Source organism: Oncorhynchus mykiss, chromosome 14 (genome assembly GCF_057628025.1).
Source record: "Oncorhynchus mykiss isolate SJ-2025 chromosome 14, ASM5762802v1, whole genome shotgun sequence".
NCBI lineage: Eukaryota > Metazoa > Chordata > Actinopteri > Salmoniformes > Salmonidae > Oncorhynchus > Oncorhynchus mykiss.
In genome coordinates this window covers 7,882,190-7,903,680 of record NC_143035.1, presented here as the reverse complement: position 1 = coordinate 7,903,680, position 21,491 = coordinate 7,882,190, and the positions used below count along the sequence as shown (strand labels likewise).

General features: G+C 42.3%; 1 protein-coding gene and 3 pseudogenes across 17 annotated transcripts in view; all 4 read left to right on the top strand.

Moving 5' to 3' along the window:
- LOC110488686 (protocadherin gamma-C5) overlaps positions 1-21,491 on the top strand; it is a 192,106-nt gene that overhangs the window by 45,810 nt on the left and 124,805 nt on the right. For 2 of the 14 annotated variants that reach the window (XM_090198246.1, XM_036942792.2), the window contains exon 1: positions 94-3,453. The exons of 10 other annotated variants lie outside the window; for them this stretch is intronic. In XM_090198246.1, the coding sequence (XP_090054372.1) occupies positions 1,024-3,453 (2,430 nt within the window). In that variant the 5' untranslated portion in view covers positions 94-1,023. Of the gene's footprint in view, positions 1-93; positions 3,454-4,491; positions 10,434-21,491 lie in introns of those variants that run through there. 2 more of the 14 variants (XM_090198244.1, XM_036942789.2) reach the window with 1 other exon arrangement.
- LOC149978275 (protocadherin gamma-A11 pseudogene) lies at positions 4,494-7,938 on the top strand (annotated as a pseudogene). Its single transcript, XR_016486258.1, has one exon. The product of XR_016486258.1 is annotated as a protocadherin gamma-A11 pseudogene (transcript).
- Positions 11,184-16,031, top strand: LOC110487709 (protocadherin gamma-A10 pseudogene; annotated as a pseudogene). The gene has a single exon (XR_016486257.1). The product of XR_016486257.1 is annotated as a protocadherin gamma-A10 pseudogene (transcript).
- Positions 15,078-20,751, top strand: LOC149978274 (protocadherin gamma-A5 pseudogene; annotated as a pseudogene). The gene has a single exon (XR_016486256.1). The product of XR_016486256.1 is annotated as a protocadherin gamma-A5 pseudogene (transcript).

The window sequence follows — 21,491 nt, the reverse complement described above, 5'->3', positions numbered from 1 at the left end:
GTAGCTCATGTTGTTTGAGTAGGTCTTTACAATATGCCTTCATTTACACGTTGAACTATTTCCCCCGGTGTTCTTACTCTTTTTAGCGGTAACGCGGAGATTGGGTTACTCTCTCTTTGTAATTTTATAGGGGTAAATCAAGGGTTATGTATGGTTTCTGCTAACATATAAAAAGGTTTAGGTTCCTGTTGTATGTGTGCCGAGAGGTATGTCTGGTGAGTTTTAATAAATGTAACCTATTTCGAACAGAGCATAAGTACTTGTGTGATATTGATAATTCTGTAGCGCTGTCATGCCGTTTCACCACCTCACTGTATGGACAAGAACACATGTCTTTATTGCAGCAGACCGCTGCTTCACTCTCTCACACTGTGTTATCCCTGGATCTTACCTTAGTCTATGATGTCGCTATAGATGTTAGCATTTACCAAGCATATTTCAGTCAGCATATATAGGTATTGGTTTGTTGTATTGAGTCATGGTTTGGATTGACTTGTTTTTACGCACGATCCAATCTGAAGTTAATGAGTTAGTATACTTTTCCCTCCTAGGTTATAAAATGGCAGTTTCTTTCTTTCGTTGGTCAAAGCTTTGGAGTGATGAACCTTCATGTATTTATATTGAAAAGGTGAAGTGTTTAGTGATTTGTATATAGATACTTTTGGAAAGAAAATAATTCTGTCCAGTCTTTAATCAGTTCGGAAAAGTTTTAGATGTCCAAGTGTCTTATGATGTTCATGTTTTGGACTCTGAGGGCCGCTGTTGATCAGTGAAATAATTTATGTCCAGTGTTGTCAGTCAGTGGAGTCCACTCCCCCCCTATTACTGCGCTTCACCAGAGGAGACGGAGAGACTACGCTTAATACGAGGCGCGGAGAGACAGACACACTCGTTTTGATCCATAGATAAGAAAAGGACAGTGAAAATAGTATTGATTGAAACGAACCATCGAATAGTATTTGCTCACCATTTTTGAGGATATAATATAAGAAATATTCGTGTGGATGTTATTCTTAGTTGGCTATGGAATTTAAAGGATTCCTTCAACCTACAACATGGCGTTTGTGTGGGCTGCAGTGGCAAGTACTCATTTTTCTCCTGTATCTAAGTAATGTTGTCAGTGGCCAAATCCGGTATTCCATTCCGGAGGAGATGAAGAAAGGCTCTCTTATCGGTAACGTGGCTCAAGATCTGGGGTTAGATTTGAAACGGCTCCGGGCGGGCCGGGCCCGTATCGTGACCGGAGAAAGCATTCAGTACACAGAGCTGAAGACAGACAAAGGGATTCTAGTCGTGAGTGAGAGAATAGACCGAGAGCAGCTTTGTGGCGACGTCACACCGTGTAGCTTCAGCTTCGAAATGATTCTAGAAAATCCAATGGAGCTCCATCGTGTGACTGTAGAAATAATAGATGTAAATGATCATGCCCCTGCTTTTCCAAATAAAGGCATACATTTTGAAATCAGCGAATCGGCTACCGTTGGATCACGATTTCTATTAGAAAGTGCAGAGGACAATGATGTAGGCCACAACGCTCTACAGAATTACATTTTGACTCCGAACGATAATTTCATTCTCAAGCAACATGCGAATCCTGACGGTAGTAAATATGCTGAGATGTTCCTCCAGAAACCATTAGATAGAGAGGAGCACCCTTTTCTCTCGTTAAAGCTAATCGCTGTAGACGGTGGAGATCCGCAGAGATCTGGCTCAGTAAATATAGAAATCACTGTCCTGGATGCCAATGACAATGCGCCTGTGTTTAACCAGTCAGTGTACAGGGCTGCTGTGGTGGAAAACGGTCCAAAAGGCACCTATATTACAACCGTGAATGCCAGTGACGCAGACCGCGACACAAACGGACAAATAACATACAGTTTTTCGAAGTTGAAGGGTAGTATAGAGGATATGTTTGTCATAGATCAAAACTCAGGAATCATATCTGTTTCGGGCCCGATAGATTTCGAGAAAGATAAGAAATACGAAGTTAGAGTAGAGGCTAAAGATCAGGGTGGCTTAACAGACTCTAGTAAAGTTGTAATTGAAGTTATTGATGTTAATGACAACGCACCCGTTATAAACGTCATGTCTTTCTCCAGCCCTGTGTCTGAAGATGCTCCTCCCGGCACAACTATTGCTATTATAAATGTTAAAGATGCTGATTCTGAGAGAAACGGACATATTACATGCTCTATAGATACTAACCTTCCATTTAAGATCAAATCCTCATTGACTAATTACTACAATTTGATAACAGATTCGATTTTTGACCGAGAAGCGGTGCCCGAATACAACATAACAATTACAGCAACAGATTCTGGTTCGCCTCCTCTCTCTAGCGCCAGGACATTACACCTTAGAATCTCTGACGTCAATGACAATGCCCCATTGTTCGATAAAGGACCCTACTTTGCTTACGTCACAGAGAATAACTCTCCTGGAATGTCCATATTTACTGTCAGCGCCCGGGACTCTGATTGGAATCAAAACGCGAGAATATCGTACCTGTTGGAGGACACGCAGATCAGTGGAAGTCCAGTCTCTAGTTATATATCAATTAACTCAGAAAACGGAATATTACATGCGTTGCGCTCCTTTGATTATGAACAAATAAAACAGCTTAAACTCGTGGTTAAGGCGCAAGACGGAGGCTCTCCTCCACTCAGTAGCAATGTTAGCATCAACATCTTCATCCAGGACCAGAATGACAACGCGCCTCAGGTTCTGTACCCAGTCCAGACTAGCAGCTCCCTGGTGGCTGAAATGGTGCCTCGTTCAGCAGATGTGGGCTATCTTGTGACTAAAGTGGTGGCTGTTGATGTGGACTCTGGACAGAATGCCTGGCTCTCGTATAAACTGCAGAAAGCGACAGACAGGGCGCTGTTTGAAGTGGGCTTACAGAATGGGGAAATAAGAACTATACGCCAAGTCAATGATAAAGATGCTGTGAAACAAAGGCTCACTGTTGTAGTGGAGGACAATGGACAGCCCTCTCGTTCAGCTACAGTCAATGTTAACGTGGCGGTGGCGGACAGCTTCCCTGAAGTGCTGTCGGAGTTCACTGACTTTACGCACGACAAGGAGTACAACGACAACCTGACTTTTTACTTAGTCTTGGCTTTGGCTGTAGTCTCATTTTTGTTTATTACATGTTTAGTGGTTATTATATCAGTGAAAATATACAGATGGAGACAGTCTCGCATCCTCTATCATTCCAATCTCCCGGTTATTCCGTATTATCCACCGCGTTACGCAGACACTTTGGGGACAGGAACTCTACAGCATGTGTACAATTACGAGGTGTGCAGGACGACTGACTCCAGAAAGAGTGACTGTCAGTTCGCCAGACCCTGTAGTCAGAACGTACTGATAATGGACCCCAGTTCTACAGGGACGATGCAGCGGATTCAGAACGAGAAGAACATCCTGGATGAACCAGACTCTCCATTAGAGGTTAGTTTATTGCCGTTTAAATAATGAAGTACGTTTTGTTTGAGTAGTTACATATTTACAATTAGATTTTTTAAATTATGAACTATTTCCCCCGGGGGTCTGACTCTTATTTATCGGTATCTCATAGGTTGGGGTGCTCTCTCTCTTTGTAATTTTATTGCGGTAAATCATGCATTATGTATTTTTTTGTTTCCTATGAAAAGGTTTTGGCTCGTGTTGTATGTCTGCTGAGTTGTATGTCTGCTGAGCTTGTAGAAATGTATTTTGAACTGAGCAGAAGTGCTTGTGATTTTTTGGTCATTCGGTAGCGCTGTAATGCCGTTTCAGCACCTCCCTTTATGGACAGTGACACTTCTGTCTTCATAGCAGCAGCAGAGTGCGGCTTCGCTCTCTCACACTGTGTACAGTGTATTATCCCTGGTTCTTACCTCTTTCTATAATGTCACTACACTTTGTCGCATTTAACGATCATTTTACTGTCAACATGCATAGGTTATGGTTTGTGGTGTTGAGTCATGGTTTGGACGGCTGTTATATTGACTTTTTTTAGGCATTGCAATTGTAGTTTTTTCCCCCCCTTTTGTTGGTCATAGCATTGTAATGATGAAACTTGCATTGATTTCGATTGCAGAAAGTGAAGTGTTTAGCTAGTGATTCGACTATAGATTATTTTGGAAAGAAAATAATGCTGCCCGGTGTTTAATCACTTCAGAACGTTTTTATATGTTCAAGTGTCTTATGATGTTCGTGTTTTGGACTCTGCGGGCCGCTGTTGATCAGTGAAATCATTTCTGTCCGTTGTTGTCAATAAGTGTAGTCCCCTCCCTTGTCACTGCGCTTTACCACCGGAGACGGAAAGACTCTGCGCTTCATACGAAGCGGGGCGCGACCGAGATACACACTCGTTTTGATTCATAGATTTTTTTAAAAAGGGCAGCGAATATAGTCTGGATTGAAACGAAACATCGAATAGTATTTGCTCACAATTTCTGAGAATACACAATAAGAAATTTACTTGTGGATTTTATTCTTTGTTTGCTATGGAATTTAAAGGACTTCTTCAACCTAAAACATGGCGCTTGTGTGGACTGTGGTGGCAAGTACTTATTTTTGTCCTGTATCTCAATCATATTGTCAGTGGCCAAATCCGTTATTCCATTCCGGAGGAGATGAAGACAGGCTCTCTTATCGGTAACGTAGCTCATGACCTGGGGTTAGATTTGAAACGGCTCCGAGCGGGCCGGGCCCGTATCGTGACCGGAGAAAGCATTCAGTACACAGAGCTGAAGACAGACAAAGGGATCCTAGTCGTGAGTGAGAGAATAGACCGAGAGCAGCTTTGTGGCGACGTCACACCGTGTAGCTTCAGCTTCGAAATGATTCTAGAAACCCCTATTGAACTGCATCGTGTTGTTGTGGAAATTCTTGATGTGAATGATCATGCTCCCACCTTCCAAAATAGTGACTTCAAATTGGAAATAAGTGAGTCAGCCACTATAGGTGCGCGCTTTATATTAGAGAGCGCAGAAGACCCCGACGTAGGCGTTAATGATTTACAGAAATATGTATTAACACCAAATGACAATTTTGTTTTAAAACAACTTGCCAATCCAGATGGTAGTAAGTACGCTGAGATGATTCTTCAGAAACCGTTAGACAGAGAGGAGCATCCTCGTCTCTCTTTAAAGCTAATCGCTGTAGACGGTGGAAATCCGCAGAGATCTGGCACAGTAAATATAGAGATCACTGTCCTAGATGTAAATGACAATGCGCCTGTGTTTAACCAGTCAGTGTACAGGGCAACTGTGATGGAAAATGCACCGAAAGGAACCTATATTACAACGGTGAATGCAAGCGATGCAGACAGTGGATCAAATGGACAAATAACATACAGTTTTTCAAAATTGAAAGGTAGCATAGCGGATATATTTGTCATAGATAAGGATATAGGAATCATATCCGTTTTGGGGCATATCGATTTTGAAAAAGATAAGAAATATGATATTAGAGTAGAAGCTAAAGACCAGGGAGGATTCACAGACACCAGCCAAATTGTCATTGAAGTTATTGATGTTAATGACAACGCACCAGTCATAAACGTCATGTCTTTCTCCAGCCCCGTGTCGGAAGATGCTCCTCCAGGAACTACGATAGCCGTTATAAATGTAAAAGACGGAGATTCAGAGAGGAACGGACAGATTTCGTGCACTACAGATAAAGACCTCCCGTTCAAGATAAAATCGTCGATAACAAGTTATTACAATTTGATCTCTGATAAAGGTTTTGATCGAGAAACGACTCCAGAATACAACATAACTATAACAGCTACAGATTCTGGTTCACCTCCTCTCTCTAGCGCCAGGACATTACAACTTAGAATCTCTGACGTAAATGACAATGCTCCATTGTTTCATCAGAGCTCATACTCTGCTTACGTCACAGAGAATAACTCTCCTGGAATGTCCATATTTACTGTCAGCGCGCGGGACTCTGACTGGAATCAGAACGCGAGAATCTCGTACATCCTGGAGGACACGCAAATCAGTGGTACTCCAGTATCCACTTACATATCCATTAACTCTGAAACCGGAGTTTTACATGCTGTGCGCTCCTTTGATTATGAACAAATCAAACAGCTCACACTAGTGGTTAAGGCGCAAGATGGAGGCTCTCCTCCACTCGGTAGCAATGTGAGTGTCAACATATTAATTCAAGACCAGAACGACAACTCGCCTCAGGTTCTGTACCCAGTCCAGACTAGCAGCTCCCTGATGACTGAAATGGTGCCTCGTTCAGCAGATGTGGGCTATCTTGTGACTAAAGTGGTGGCTGTTGATGTGGACTCTGGACAGAATGCCTGGCTCTCTTACAAAGTGCAGAAAGCGACAGACAGGGCGCTGTTTGAAGTGGGCTTACAGAATGGGGAAATAAGAACTATACGTCAAGTCACTGATAAAGATGCTGTGAAACAAAGGCTCACTGTTGTAGTGGAGGACAACGGGCAGCCCTCTCGTTCAGCTACAGTCAGTGTTCATGTGGCGGTTGCGGACAGCTTCCCTGAAGTGCTCTCGGAGTTCACTGGCTTTACGCACGACAAGGAGTACAATGACAACCTGACTTTTTACTTAGTCTTGGCTTTGGCTGTAGTCTCATTTCTGTTCATCACGTGTTTAGTGGTTATTATATCAGTGAAAATATACAGATGGAGACAGTCTCGCATCCTCTATCATTCCAACCTCCCGGTTATTCCGTATTATCCACCGCGTTACGCAGACACGTTGGGGACAGGAACTCTACAGCACGTGTACAATTACGAGGTGTGCAGGACGACTGACTCCAGAAAGAGTGACTGTCAGTTCGCCAGACCCTGTAGTCAGAACGTACTGATAATGGACCCCAGTTCTACAGGGACGATGCAGCGGATAAAGAACGAACAGAACATCCTGGATGAACCAGACTCCCCACTAGAGGTGAGTTAATCGGAGTTTAAACAAAGTAGCTCATTTTTTTGGAGTACATCTCTACAACATAATTTATTTTATATTTGCAGCTATTTTAATCTGGTGCTTGACTCTTTTTTTCGGTGTCTCAGAGGTTGGGGTTGCTCTCTCTCTTTTCGCAATATTACAGCGTTAATTCAAGGATAATGTATTCATTTATTTTTTCCCATGCAAAGGATTAGGCTCGTGTTGTATGTCTGCTGAGTTGTATGTCTGCTGAGCTTGTAGAAATGTATTTCGAACTGAGCAGAAGTGCTTGTGATATTTTGGTCGTTCTGTAGCGGTGTAATGCTGTTTCAGCACCACCCTGTGAGGACAGCGACACTTCTGTCTTTATTGCAGAAGGGGGCTGCTTCTCTCTCTCAGGCATTGTATTATTCCAGGTTCCCTACATCAGTCTGTTGGACAAATGTTGCTATAGATTTTAGCATTTACGAATCATATTATTTTCAACATAGGCCCTATCAGTTTTGGTTTGTTGTGTTCTGTCGTAGTTCGGACGGTTGTGGAATCCTCTTTTTCGCACGATCCATTCTGAAGTTGGTGGGGTGGTGGAATTTGTTAGTAGGCTATAAAATTGTAGGTATTTATTTTTTGTTCATATAATTGTAGAGATGAAACTTGTATTTATTTCGATTGCAGAAAGTGAAGTGTTAAGACAGTATAATTTATATACATTATTTTGGGGGGAAAAATACTGTACTTGTCTAATAATTTCTGAACGGTTTTACATGTTCAAGTGTCAAGTGGTGTTCATGTTTTATACTCTGAGGGCCGCTGTTGATCAATGAAATAAATTCTGTCCAGTGTTGTCAGTCAGTGGCGTCCCCTCCCCTATCATTGCGCTCTACCAGAGGAGACGGAAAAACTCTCTGCGCTTCATACGAGGCGGGGCAAGACACAGACACAGACACACTCGCTCTGATCAATATGAAATATTACTCAAAAATAGGCTAGGTTAAAGCGAAACATCTAGTTATTTCCTCACCGTTTCTCTGGATCCAGTATAAAGAATATTCGTGTTGGATTTATTATTTCTTGGCTATGGCATTTGAAGGATTCCTTCAACCTAAATGCCTAAAATGGCGTTTGTGTGGACTACGGTGGCAAGTACTGGTTTTTCTTCTGTATTTTATTCATATTACCAGTGGCCAAATCCGTTATTCCATTCCGGAGGAGATGAAGAAAGGCTCTCTTATCGGTAACGTAGCTCAAGACCTGGGGTTAGATTTGAAACGGCTCCGGGTGGGCCGGGCCCGTATCGTGACTGGAGAAAGCATTCAGTACACAGAGCTGAAGACGGACAAAGGGATTCTAGTCGTGAGTGAGAGAATAGACCGAGAGCAGCTTTGTGGCGACGTCACACCGTGTAGCTTCAGCTTCGAAATTATTCTAGAAAATCCCATCGAGCTGCATCGTATTACAGTGGAAATTCTAGATGTAAATGACCATGCTCCTGCATTTCCCATAAAAGACGTACAATTTGAAATTAGCGAGTCAGCTACTGTCGGTGCGAGATTTCTACTAGAGAGTGCAGTGGATCCCGATGTAACACTTAACGCCCTACAAAATTACATGTTAACTCCCAACCATAATTTTGTTCTAAAGCAACATACGAATCCAGACGGTAGTAAATATGCAGAGATGGTTCTCCAGAAACCATTAGATAGAGAGGAGCATCCTCGTCTCTCTTTAAAGCTAATCGCTGTAGACGGTGGAAATCCACAGAGATCTGGCACAGTAAATATAGAGATCACTGTCCTAGATGCCAATGATAATGCTCCCGTGTTTAACCAGTCAGTGTACAGGGCTACTGTGATGGAAAACGCTCCAACGGGCACTTATATTACAACCGTGAATGCCAGCGATGCAGATAGTGGATCGCATGGACATATTTCCTACTATTTTTCAAAGTTGAAAGGGAATATAGTTGATATATTTACCATTGATATGTCGACCGGTTCTATTTCTGTTTCAGGCCAGATAGATTATGAGAAAGATAAGAAATACGAGGTCAGAGTAGAGGCTAAAGATCAGGGTGGTTTAACAGACTCTAGTAAAGTTGTAATTGAAGTTCTTGACATAAATGACAACGCACCAGTTATAAACGTCATGTCTTTCTCCAGCCCCGTGTCTGAAGATGCTCCTCCTGGAACTACGGTAGCCGTTATTAACGTCAAAGACGCTGATTCAGAGAGAAATGGGCAGATTACATGCTCTATAGATACTAACCTCCCGTTCAAGATCAAATCTTCTTTAAGTAGTTATTATACGTTGATCTCAGATATCGGTTTTGACAGAGAAACAACACCAGAATACAACATAACCATAACAGCGACCGATTCTGGTTCGCCTCCTCTCTCTAGCGCCAGGACTTTACACCTTAGAATCTCTGACGTAAATGACAATGCCCCATTGTTCGATAAAGGCACCTACTCTGCCTACGTCACAGAGAATAACTCTCCTGGAATGTCCATATTTACTGTCAGCGCGCGGGACTCTGACTGGAATCAGAACGCGAGAATATCGTACCTGTTGGAGGACACGCAGATCAGTGGAACTCCAGTCTCTACTTACATATCAATTAACTCTGAAACAGGAGTTTTACATGCTGTGCGCTCCTTTGATTATGAACAAATCAAACAGCTCACACTAGTGGTTAAGGTGCAAGATGGAGGCTCTCCTCCACTCAGTAGCAATGTGAGTGTCAACCTCTTCATCCAAGACCAGAATGACAACGCTCCTCAGGTTCTGTATCCAGTCCAGACTAGCAGCTCTCTAGTGGCTGAAATGGTTCCTCGTTCAGCAGATGTGGGCTATCTTGTAACTAAAGTGGTGGCTGTTGATGTGGACTCTGGACAGAATGCCTGGCTCTCATACAAACTGCAGAAAGCGACAGACAGGGCGCTGTTTGAAGTGGGCTTACAGAATGGGGAAATAAGAACTATACGCCAAGTCAATGATAAAGATGCTGTGAAACAAAGGATCACTGTTGTAGTGGAGGACAATGGGCAGCCCTCTCGTTCAGCTACAGTCAATGTTAACGTGGCGGTGGCGGACAGCTTCCCTGAAGTGCTCTCGGAGTTCACTGACTTTACGCACGACAAGGAGTACAATAACAACCTGACTTTTTACTTAGTCTTGGCTTTGGCTGTAGTCTCATTTCTGTTCATCACATGTTTAGTGGTTATTATATCAGTGAAAATATACAGATGGAGACAGTCTCGCATCCTCTATCATTCCAATCTCCCGGTTATTCCGTATTATCCACCACGTTACGCAGACACTTTGGGGACAGGAACTCTACAGCACGTGTACAATTACGAGGTGTGCAGGACGACTGACTCCAGAAAGAGTGACTGTCAGTTCGCCAGACCCTGTAGTCAGAACGTACTGATAATGGACCCCAGTTCTACAGGGACGATGCAGCGGATGCAGAGTGAACAGAACATCCTGGATGAACCAGACTCCCCACTAGAGGTGAGTCTTTTGGATTTTAAATAACTTAGCACATTTTGTTGGAGTACATCTTAACAATGTGCCCATTTTCCATTTCCAACTATTCTCCTCTGGTGCTTGAATCATTTTATCTGTATCTCAGAGGTTGGGGTTGCTCTCTCTCTTTGCAATATTATAGCGGTAAATCAAGGATTGTGCATTTTTTTTGTTACCTATGAAAAGGTTTAGGTTCGTGTTGTATGTGTGCTGAGCTTCTAGACATGTATTTCGACCTGAACAAATTTGCCTGTGATACTCTGTTGCGCATTCATCTCGTTTCAGAACCGCCCTTTGCGGACAGCGACTTTATACAGCGGATGCCTCGTTCTCACGCGCTGTGCTCCTCCCTCCCTTGTTCTTATACCTCTGTCTATTGAACAAATGTCTCTATAGATTTGAGTCTTTACGAAGCATGTTACTTTCAACCTACATCAATGTTGGTTTGTTGTGTTCAGTCGTGGTTTGTACGGTTGTGGAATACACTTTTACGCATTGTCCAATTAGATGTTGATGGGATAGTGACATTTTTTTTAGTAGGCTATAAAACAGTAATTTGCTTACTTTGTTGGTCATAGTATTGTAGCGATGAAACCTGCATTTATTTAGATTCCAGAAAATGAAGTGTTGAGACAATATTATTTGGATTATTTTGGAAATCAAATAATACTGTCCAGTGTTTAAAATAATTTATGAACGGTTTTGCATGTTCAAATTTAATCTGGTGTTCATATTTTATACTCTGAGGGCCGCTGTTGATCAGTGAAATAAATTCTGTCCAGTGTTGTCAGTCAGTGGAGTCCCCTCCCCTATCATTGCGCTCTACCAGAGGAGACGGAAAAACTCTCTGCGCTTCATACGAGGCGGGGCACGAGACAGACACACTCGCTCTGATCAGTTTATAAGAAAGATATAGTGAAAATTGGCCGGGTTAAAGCAAAACATCTACTTATTTCCTCACCTTTACTCTGGATCCAGTATAAGGAATATTCGTGTTGGATTTATTATTTGTTAGCGATGGCATTTGAAGGATTCCTTCAATCTAAATGCTTACAATGGTGTTTGTGTGGACTACGGTGGCAAGTACTGATTTTTGTCCTGTGTTTTAGTCATGTTGTCAGTGGCCAAATCCGGTATACCATTCCGGAGGAGATGATGAAAGGCTCTCTTATCGGTAACGTGGCTCAAGACCTGGGTTTAGATTTGAAACGGCTCCGAGCGGGCAGGGCCCGTATCGTGACCGGAGAAAGCATTCAGTACACAGAGCTGAAGACAGACAAAGGGATTCTAGTCGTGAGTGAGAGAATAGACCGAGAGCAGCTTTGTGGCGACGCCACACCGTGTAGCTTCAGCTTCGAAATTATTCTAGAAAATCCTATTGAGCTGCATCGTATTACTGTGGAGATTCTAGATGTAAATGATCATGCTCCTGCTTTCCCAAATAAATATATACATTTTGAAATCAGCGAATCGGCTACGGTTGGGTCGCGATTTCTGCTGGAAAGTGCAGAGGACCCCGATGTAGGGCTCAACGCCCTACAGAATTATGTTTTAACTCACAATGATAATTTCATTCTAAAACAGCATGCGAATCCAGACGGTAGTAAATATGCTGAGATGGTTCTCCAGAAACCATTAGATAGAGAGGAGCATCCTCGTCTCTCTTTAAAGCTAATCGCTGTAGACGGTGGAAATCCGCAGAGATCTGGCACAGTAAATATAGAGATCACTGTCCTGGATGTGAATGACAATGCGCCTGTGTTTAACCAATCAGTGTATCGGGCTGCTGTGATGGAAAACGCACCGAAAGGCACCTATATCATAGCCGTGAATGCAAGTGATGCAGACAGTGGCACAAATGGACAAATCACATATAGCTTTTCGAAGTTGAAGGGGAGCATTGCTGATATTTTCATAATAGACGAGAAAACAGGAATCATATCTGTTTCGGGACAGGTAGATTATGAGAAAGATAAGAAATACGAGGTTAGAGTAGAGGCTAAAGATCAGGGTGGTTTAACAGACTCTAGTAAAGTTGTAATTGAAGTTCTTGACATAAATGACAACGCACCAGTTATAAATGTCATGTCTTTCTCCAGCCCTGTGTCTGAAGATGCTCCTCCTGGAACTACGGTAGCCGTTATTAACGTCAAAGACGCTGATTCAGAGAGAAATGGGCAGATTACATGCTCTATAGATGATAACCTCCCATTCAAGATAAAATCATCCTTAACTAGTTATTACAATTTGATCTCTGATAAAGGGTTTGACAGAGAAACAACACCAGAATACAACATAACTATAACAGCGACAGATTCTGGTTCGCCTCCTCTCTCTAGCGCCAGGACTTTACACCTTAGAATCTCTGACGTAAATGACAATGCCCCATTGTTCGATAAAGGCACCTACTCTGCTTACGTCACAGAGAATAACTCTCCTGGAATGTCCATATTTACTGTCAGCGCGCGGGACTCTGACTGGAACCAGAACGCGAGAATATCGTACCTGTTGGAGGACACGCAGATCAGCGGAACTCCAGTCTCTACTTATATATCCATTAACTCTGAAACCGGAGTTTTACATGCTGTGCGCTCCTTTGATTATGAACAAATAAAACAGCTTAAACTCGAGGTTAAGGCGCAAGATGGAGGCTCTCCTCCACTCGGTAGCAATGTGAGTGTCAACATCTTCATCCAAGATCAGAATGACAACGCGCCTCAGGTTCTGTACCCTGTACAGACTAGCAGCTCCCTGGTGACTGAAATGGTTCCTCGTTCAGCAGATGTGGGCTATCTTGTGACTAAAGTGGTAGCTGTTGATGTGGACTCTGGACAGAATGCCTGGCTCTCTTACAAAGTGCAGAAAGCGACAGACAGGGCGCTGTTTGAAGTGGGCTTGCAGAATGGGGAAATAAGAACTACACGCCAAGTCAATGATAAAGATGCCGTGAAACAAAGGCTCACTGTTGTAGTGGAGGACAATGGACACCCCTCCCGTTCAGCTACAGTCAATGTTAACGTGGCGGTGGCGGACAGCTTCCCTGAAGTGCTTTCGGAGTTCACTGACTTTACGCACGACAATGAGTACAATGACAACCTGACTTTTTACTTAGTCTTGGCTTTGGCTGTAGTCTCATTTCTGTTCATCACGTGTTTAGTGGTTATTATATCAGTGAAAATATACAGATGGAGACAGTCTCGCATCCTCTATCATTCCAATCTCCCGGTTATTCCGTATTATCCACCGCGTTACGCAGATACTTTGGGGACAGGAACTCTACAACACGTGTACAATTACGAGGTGTGCAGGACGACTGACTCCAGAAATAGTGGCTGTCAGTTCGCCAGACCCTGTAGTCAGAACGTACTGATAATGGACCCCAGTTCTACAGGGACGATGCAGCGGATGCAGAGTGAACAGAACATCCTGGATGAACCAGACTCCCCAATAGAGGTGAGTCTTTTGGACATTTTTTTAACTTAGTACATTATTTTGGGATACATTTCTGGAATGTGTCTTTTTTCAACTTATTGTTCTCTTGTGCTTGGCTAATTTACTCGGTTGGCTCCCTTTCTGCTCATCTCTGTAGGATTACACTTACATCAGCTACTACGTGTTTTACTGTTTAGATTTGGCTTGTGTATGTATGCCTGCTGAGTTTGTTGGAACTGACTTCGATCTGAACAAGAATACCAAGTGCTACAATAGTAAGGATGTAGCGTTGAAATGCCATTTCAGAACCACACTGTATGGACAGCGACACTTCTTAAATCAAATCAAATCAAATTGTATTTGTCATATACACATGGTTAGCAGATGTTAATGCGAGTGTATTGAAATGCTTGTGCTTCTAGTTCCGACAATGCAGTAATAACCAACGAGTAATCTAACCTAACAATTCCACAACTACTACCTTATACGTACAGGTGTAAAGCGATAAAGAATATCATACGGTGTATGCTATACCTTTTCCAATTTGTGTCTAAATTGATCAAGCGTCACCTAACATTTTCATCCGTTTTTACGGTTAGTCCTATACCAACCAAAAATCTCTCAATACAGGTATTTTACTGTATTTTTCAGTAGTGGTTTGTACGTCTGTTCCATGGAAAAGTGTTATGCACGATCAAATCTAGGGCTTAGAAGATATAGTCTCATGTTCCTGTATCAAATGATTAGGCTATGTTCCCTGTTGGTGTTATTTTAGTAATTGGACATGGCATGTTTTTAGATAGTTCATGCACGTACCACATTGCTTTTAATTGTGACAACTTGGAAAGAAAATAGTGCTGGACAAAGTTGAATCATTACTACACAGTTGCACATTTAAAAAAACATGTTTTGGACTCTGAGGGCCGCTGTTGATCAGTGAAATAATTTCTGTCCAGTGTTGTCAATCACTGGAGTCCCCTCCCCTATCACTGCGCTCCACCAGAGGAAAGGGAGAGACTCTGCTCTTCATACGAGGCGGGGCTCGACAGAAAGATTTTCGCTCTGATCCATTAACATAGATCAGAAAAGAACAGTGAAAATAGGCTCGATTGAATCGAAGCGTCAGCCAGTATTTGCTCACAGTTTCTGAGGATACCCTTTACGGAATATTCTTGTGGATTGTATTGTTTGTTGGCTATGGAATTTGAAGGATTCATTCAACCCAAATGCGTAAGATGGCGTTTTAGTGGACGACGGTGGCATGTACTCATTTTTCTCTTCTATCTCAGTCATACTGTCAGTGGACAAATCCGCTATTCCATTCCAGAGGAGATGAAGAAAGGCTCTCTTATCGGTAACGTAGCTCAAGACCTGGGGTTAGATTTGAAACGGCTCCGAGCGGGCCGGGCCCGTATCGTGACCGGAGAAAGCATTCAGTACACAGAGCTGAAGACAGACAAAGGGATTCTAGTCGTGAGTGAGAGAATAGACCGAGAGCAGCTTTGTGGCGACGTCACACCGTGTAGCTTCAGTTTTGAAATTATTCTGGAAAATCCAATCGAATTACATCGTGTTACAGTTGAAATTGTGGATGTAAATGACCATTCACCTATTTTTAAGAATAATCATATCAAATTTGAAATCAGCGAATCTGCTACTCTTGGCTCTCGTTTTGTGCTGGAGAGTGCAAAGGATCCCGATGTGGGAGTTAATGGTCTACAGGAGTATGTTTTAACTCAAAATGACAATTTCGTTCTGAAACAACATTCGAATCCTGATGGAAGTAAATTTGCAGAAATGATTTTACAAAAGCCTTTGGATAGAGAAGAGAATCCTCGTCTCTCTTTAAAGCTAATCGCTGTAGACGGTGGGAATCCGCAGAGATCTGGCACAGTAAATATAGAGATCACTGTCCTGGATGCCAATGATAATGCCCCTGTGTTTAACCAGTCAGTGTACAGGGCTACTGTGATGGAAAACGCACCGAAAGGAACCTATATTACAACCGTTAATGCTAGTGATGCAGACAGTGGTTCCTATGGTATAGTGATGTATTATTTTTCGAATTTGAAAGAAAACTTGGCAGATATATTTGACATTGATGAGACAACTGGCAAGATATCTGTTGTTGGACAAATCGATTTTGAAAAAGATAAGAAATATGACATTAGAGTTGAGGCCAAAGACCAAGGTGGTTTGACAGACCTCGGCAAAGTTGTCATAGAAATAGTTGACATAAATGACAATGCCCCAGTTATAAACATCATGTCTTTCACTAGCCCTGTGTCTGAAGATGCTGCTGCTGGAACCACGATTGCCGTTGTAAACGTTAAAGATGCCGATTCAGAGAGAAATGGACAGATTACATGCTCTGTAGATACGAACTCGTTCAAGATAAAATCGTCGTTAAGCAGTTATTATACGTTGATCTCAGATGTAGCTTTTGACAGAGAAACAACACCAGAATACAACATAACTATTACAGCGACAGATTCTGGCTCGCCTCCTCTCTCAAGCGCCAGGACACTACACCTTAGAATCTCTGACGTAAATGACAATGCTCCATTGTTTCATCAGAGCTCATACTCTACTTATGTCACAGAGAATAACTCTCCTGGAATGTCCATATTTACTGTCAGCGCACGGGACACTGACTGGAACCAAAACGCTAGAATCTCGTACATCTTGGAGGACACCCAGATCAGTGGATCTCCAGTCTCTACTTATTTATCCATTAACTCTGAAACCGGAGTTTTACATGCGGTGCGCTCCTTTGATTATGAACAAATCAAGCAACTTAAACTCGTGGTAAAGGCACAAGATGGAGGATCCCCTCCTCTCAGTAGCAATGTGACGGTGAAAATAATGATCCAAGACCAGAACGACAACGCGCCTCAGGTTCTGTACCCAGTCCAGACTAGCAGCTCTCTGGTGGCTGAAATTGTGCCTCGTTCAGCAGATGTGGGCTATCTTGTTACTAAAGTGGTGGCTGTTGATGTGGACTCTGGACAGAATGCCTGGCTCTCATATAAACTGCAGAAAGCGACAGACAGGGCGCTGTTTGAAGTGGGCTTACAGAATGGCGAAATAAGAACACTACGCCAAGTCAATGATAAAGATGCCGTGAAACAAAGGCTCACTATTGTAGTGGAGGACAACGGGCAGCCCTCTCGTTCAGCTACAGTCAATGTTAACGTGGCGGTGGCGGACAGCTTCCCAGAAGTGCTCTCGGAGTTCACTGACTTTACGCACGACAAGGAGTACAACGACAACCTGACTTTTTACTTAGTCTTGGCTTTGGCTGTAGTCTCATTTCTGTTCATCACATGTTTAGTGGTTATTATATCAGTGAAAATATACAGATGGAGACAGTCTCGCATCCTCTATCATTCCAATCTCCCGGTTATTCCGTATTATCCACCGCGTTACGCAGACACTCTGGGGACAGGAACTCTACAGCACGTGTACAATTACGAGGTGTGCAGGACGACTGACTCCAGAAAGAGTGACTGTCAGTTCGCCAGACCCTGTAGTCAGAACGTACTGATAATGGACCCCAGTTCTACAGGGACGATGCAGCGGATGCAGAATGAACAGAACATCCTGGATGAACCAGACTCCCCACTAGAGGTGAGTTAATCGGAGTTAAATTATATTGCACCTTGGCTTGGAATATATATTTATCTACTAGAAAGAGGAGGAAGGGAAGCGCTACTAAGGTAAACAATAGTACATTTTGGTAGATAGAAGGTGCTCTTTGGTAAAAGGGGTAAATTGGTCATCAAAAAGAAAGGAGGACCAAGGCACTCTTCATATAATTGATTAAAATGCCTTTATATGTATGGCATGTTCAATAGAACAAAGTTTTTTTTAAACCGACGGGTTTCGGCTGCATGGCCTTCGTCGGGGAGTACAAAAAAAGAGGAATAGAAGGTCCTCTTTTAAACAGCTTATCAATTAGCCCTAATTGGAAGAGGGAGTGGTTACACAATTGATTGGACACACCTAGTAAGCAATACTATACACATTGAAATACTGTAGCTATGTTATGATAAAAATACAACTCCAAACTAGAAGTATCAGAACACTAAAAGGTAGTTCTAACCTTAAATATGACTCGGAGAAGTGTCAAGAATAAGAAAGCTAAATATATCATAGTACACTAGAACACAGCAAAACATGAACAACAACAGTCTAACCACAGCTGAGGGCAATAGAGCAAAATGTTCACTAGATGACAGCAAATGGACCCATCACAACCCTACAGGAAGTGTGAGAAATCCATATCTTCATTTAAACCAGGGTATTTAGTGGCCTGTAGTTTGTAAATCCAAAGACGTTCCCTTTGGTTTAACTGTTTGAGACGGTCCCCTTTTCTAATAGAGGCCGGAATATGACCAATACCCATAGCTTGTAGGGTTGCAGGGTTGCCATGGTGTAGGGACTTGTAGTGCCTTGCCATGGGGTAGTCTTCATTACCTACCCGTCTAGTGGACATTTTGCTCTATTGCCCTCAGCTGTGGTTAGACTGTTGTTGTTCATGTTTTGCTGTGTTCTGGTGTACTATGGTATATTTAGCTTTCTTATTCTTGACACTTCTCCGAGTCATATTTAAGGTTAGAACTACCTTTTAGTGTTCTGATACTTCTAGTTTGGAGTTGTATTTTTATGATAACTTAGCTACAGTATTTCAATGTGTATAGTATTGCTTACTAGGTGTGTCCAATCAATTGTGTAACCACTCCCTCTTCCAATTAGGGCTAATTGATAAGCTGTTTAAAAGAGGACCTTGTATCCCTCTTTTTTTGTACTCCCTGACAAAGGCCATGCAGCCGAAACGCGTCGGTTTAAAAAAAACTTTGTTTCTATTGAACATGCCATACTTATAAAGGCATTTTAATCAATTATATGAATAGTGCCTTGGTCCTCCTTTCTTTTTGATGACCAATATATTTATCTACATTGCCTTTTGTGAAAATGTCAACTATTTTGTTCTGGTGCATTTAGGTTAATTAATTATGTCTAGTCAACCGTGTACAGTGTAGGGCTGTAGTATCATTTCTGATTAGCTGCGGATTTTATACTATGCCTGCTGATTTTCTTTTTTTTTTATGATTTTGAATTTACAATTCTAAGTTCTATGGTGTAATTTTAACACTCCTGCGCTTTATTAAGTGCATTTCAGCACCACTGTGTGCTGACAGCGCTTCTTCTGTCACGAGCAGCAGAGGTCTGCTCCGCTCTCAGGCAGCGTATACTATCTCTCGTTCAAACTACTGTCTTTAGCTCAATAGTCATTGTAGAGCCAGTGTAGCCGTTTTTATAGCTAGTTCTGTACCAAGCAAAATACTCTCAACCAGTGCGACATACTGTATGCATGTTGCCGTACTGTTCAATAATGGTTTTGTGCGCAGTATCCATGGAACATCTTTACCCACGATCTAAATTAAGGTTTAGATGATATGGTGGCATGTTTTACAATCAAGTGATTACCGTTTACCCTGATGGTCATCGTTATTTTAGTAATTGTACATGGCGTTTTTGTATTATTATAGATAGCAGTACAGTGCTGTACAATTATGAATCATTTCTACCCAGTTGTATATGTCCACGTATCTGGTGTTCATGTTTTTGACTCTGAGTGCCGCTGTTGATCAGTGAAATCATTTATGTCCAATGTTGTCAGTCAGTAGAGTCCCGTCCCCCCCTCTCCTATCACTGCGCTCCAGAGTAGAAAGAGAGACTGCGCTCCATACGAGGCGGGGCACTACAGAGAATCACTCGCTCAAACAGATACGTTAAGAAATAGCCTGGATTAAAATAGCACTTTCAGTAATCAGTAATCTCTTTTCTCACCGTTTGAGGATACAGTAGGCTATAAGGAATATTCGTGTTGGATTTATCTTTGTTGGCTATGGCATCTGAAGGATTCCTTCGACCTAGATGCGTAAAATGGAGTTTGTGCTGTGGACTGCGATGGCAAGTACTTTGTTTCCTCCTGTATTTCAGTCATATTATCAGTGGTCAAATCCGTTATTCTATTCCGGAGGAGATGAAGACAGGCTCTCTTATCGGTAACGTGGCTCAAGACCTGGGGTTAGATTTGAAAAGGCTCCGAGCGGGCAGGGCTCGTATCGTGACCGGGGAAAGCGTTCAGTACACAGAGCTGAAGACAGACAAAGGGATTCTAGTCGTGAGTGAGAGAATAGACCGAGAGCAGCTTTGTGGCGACGTAACTCCGTGTAGCTTTAGCTTTGAAATGATTCTAGAAAATCCAATCGAATTACATCGTGTTACAATTGAAATTGTGGATGTAAATGACCATTCACCTATTTTTAAGAATAATCATATCAAATTTGAAATCAGCGAATCTGCTACTCTTGGCTCTCGTTTTGTGCTGGAGAGTGCAAAGGATCCCGATGTGGGAGTTAATGGTCTACAGGAGTATGTTTTAACTCAAAATGACAATTTCGTTCTGAAACAACATTCGAATCCTGATGGAAGTAAATTTGCAGAAATGATTTTACAAAAGCCTTTGGATAGAGAAGAGAATCCTCATCTCTCTTTAAAGCTAATCGCTGTAGACGGTGGGAATCCGCAGAGATCTGGCACAGTAAATATAGAGATCACTGTCCTAGATGTCAATGACAATGCGCCTGTGTTTAACCAGTCAGTGTACAGGGCTACTGTGATGGAAAACGCACCGAAAGGAACCTATATTACAACCGTTAATGCTAGTGATGCAGACAGTGGTTCCAATGGTATAGTGATGTATTACTTTTCGAATTTGAAAGAAATCTTGGCAGATATATTTGACATTGATGAGACAACTGGCAAGATATCTGTTGTTGGACAAATCGATTTTGAAAAAGATAAGAAATATGAAATTAGAGTTGAGGCCAAAGACCAAGGTGGTTTGACAGACCTCGGCAAAGTTGTCATAGAAATAGTTGACATAAATGACAATGCCCCAGTTATAAACATCATGTCTTTCACTAGCCCTGTGTCTGAAGATGCTGCTGCTGGAACCACGATTGCCGTTGTAAACGTTAAAGATGCCGATTCAGAGAGAAATGGACAGATTACATGCTCTGTAGATACGAACTCGTTCAAGATAAAATCGTCGTTAAGCAGTTATTATACGTTGATCTCAGATGTAGCTTTTGACAGAGAAACAACACCAGAATACAACATAACTATTACAGCGACAGATTCTGGTTCGCCTCCTCTCTCAAGCGCCAGGACACTACACCTTAGAATCTCTGACGTAAATGACAATGCTCCATTGTTTCATCAGAGCTCATACTCTGCTTACGTCACAGAGAATAACTCTCCTGGAATGTCCATATTTACTGTCAGCGCACGGGACACTGACTGGAACCAAAACGCTAGAATCTCGTACCTCCTGGAGGACACGCAGATCAGTGGATCTCCAGTCTCTACTTATATATCCATTAACTCTGAAACCGGAGTTTTACATGCTGTACGCTCATTTGATTACGAACAAATCAAGCAACTTAAACTCGTGGTAAAGGCACAAGATGGAGGATCCCCTCCTCTCAGTAGCAATGCGACGGTGAAAATAATGATCCAAGACCAGAACGACAACGC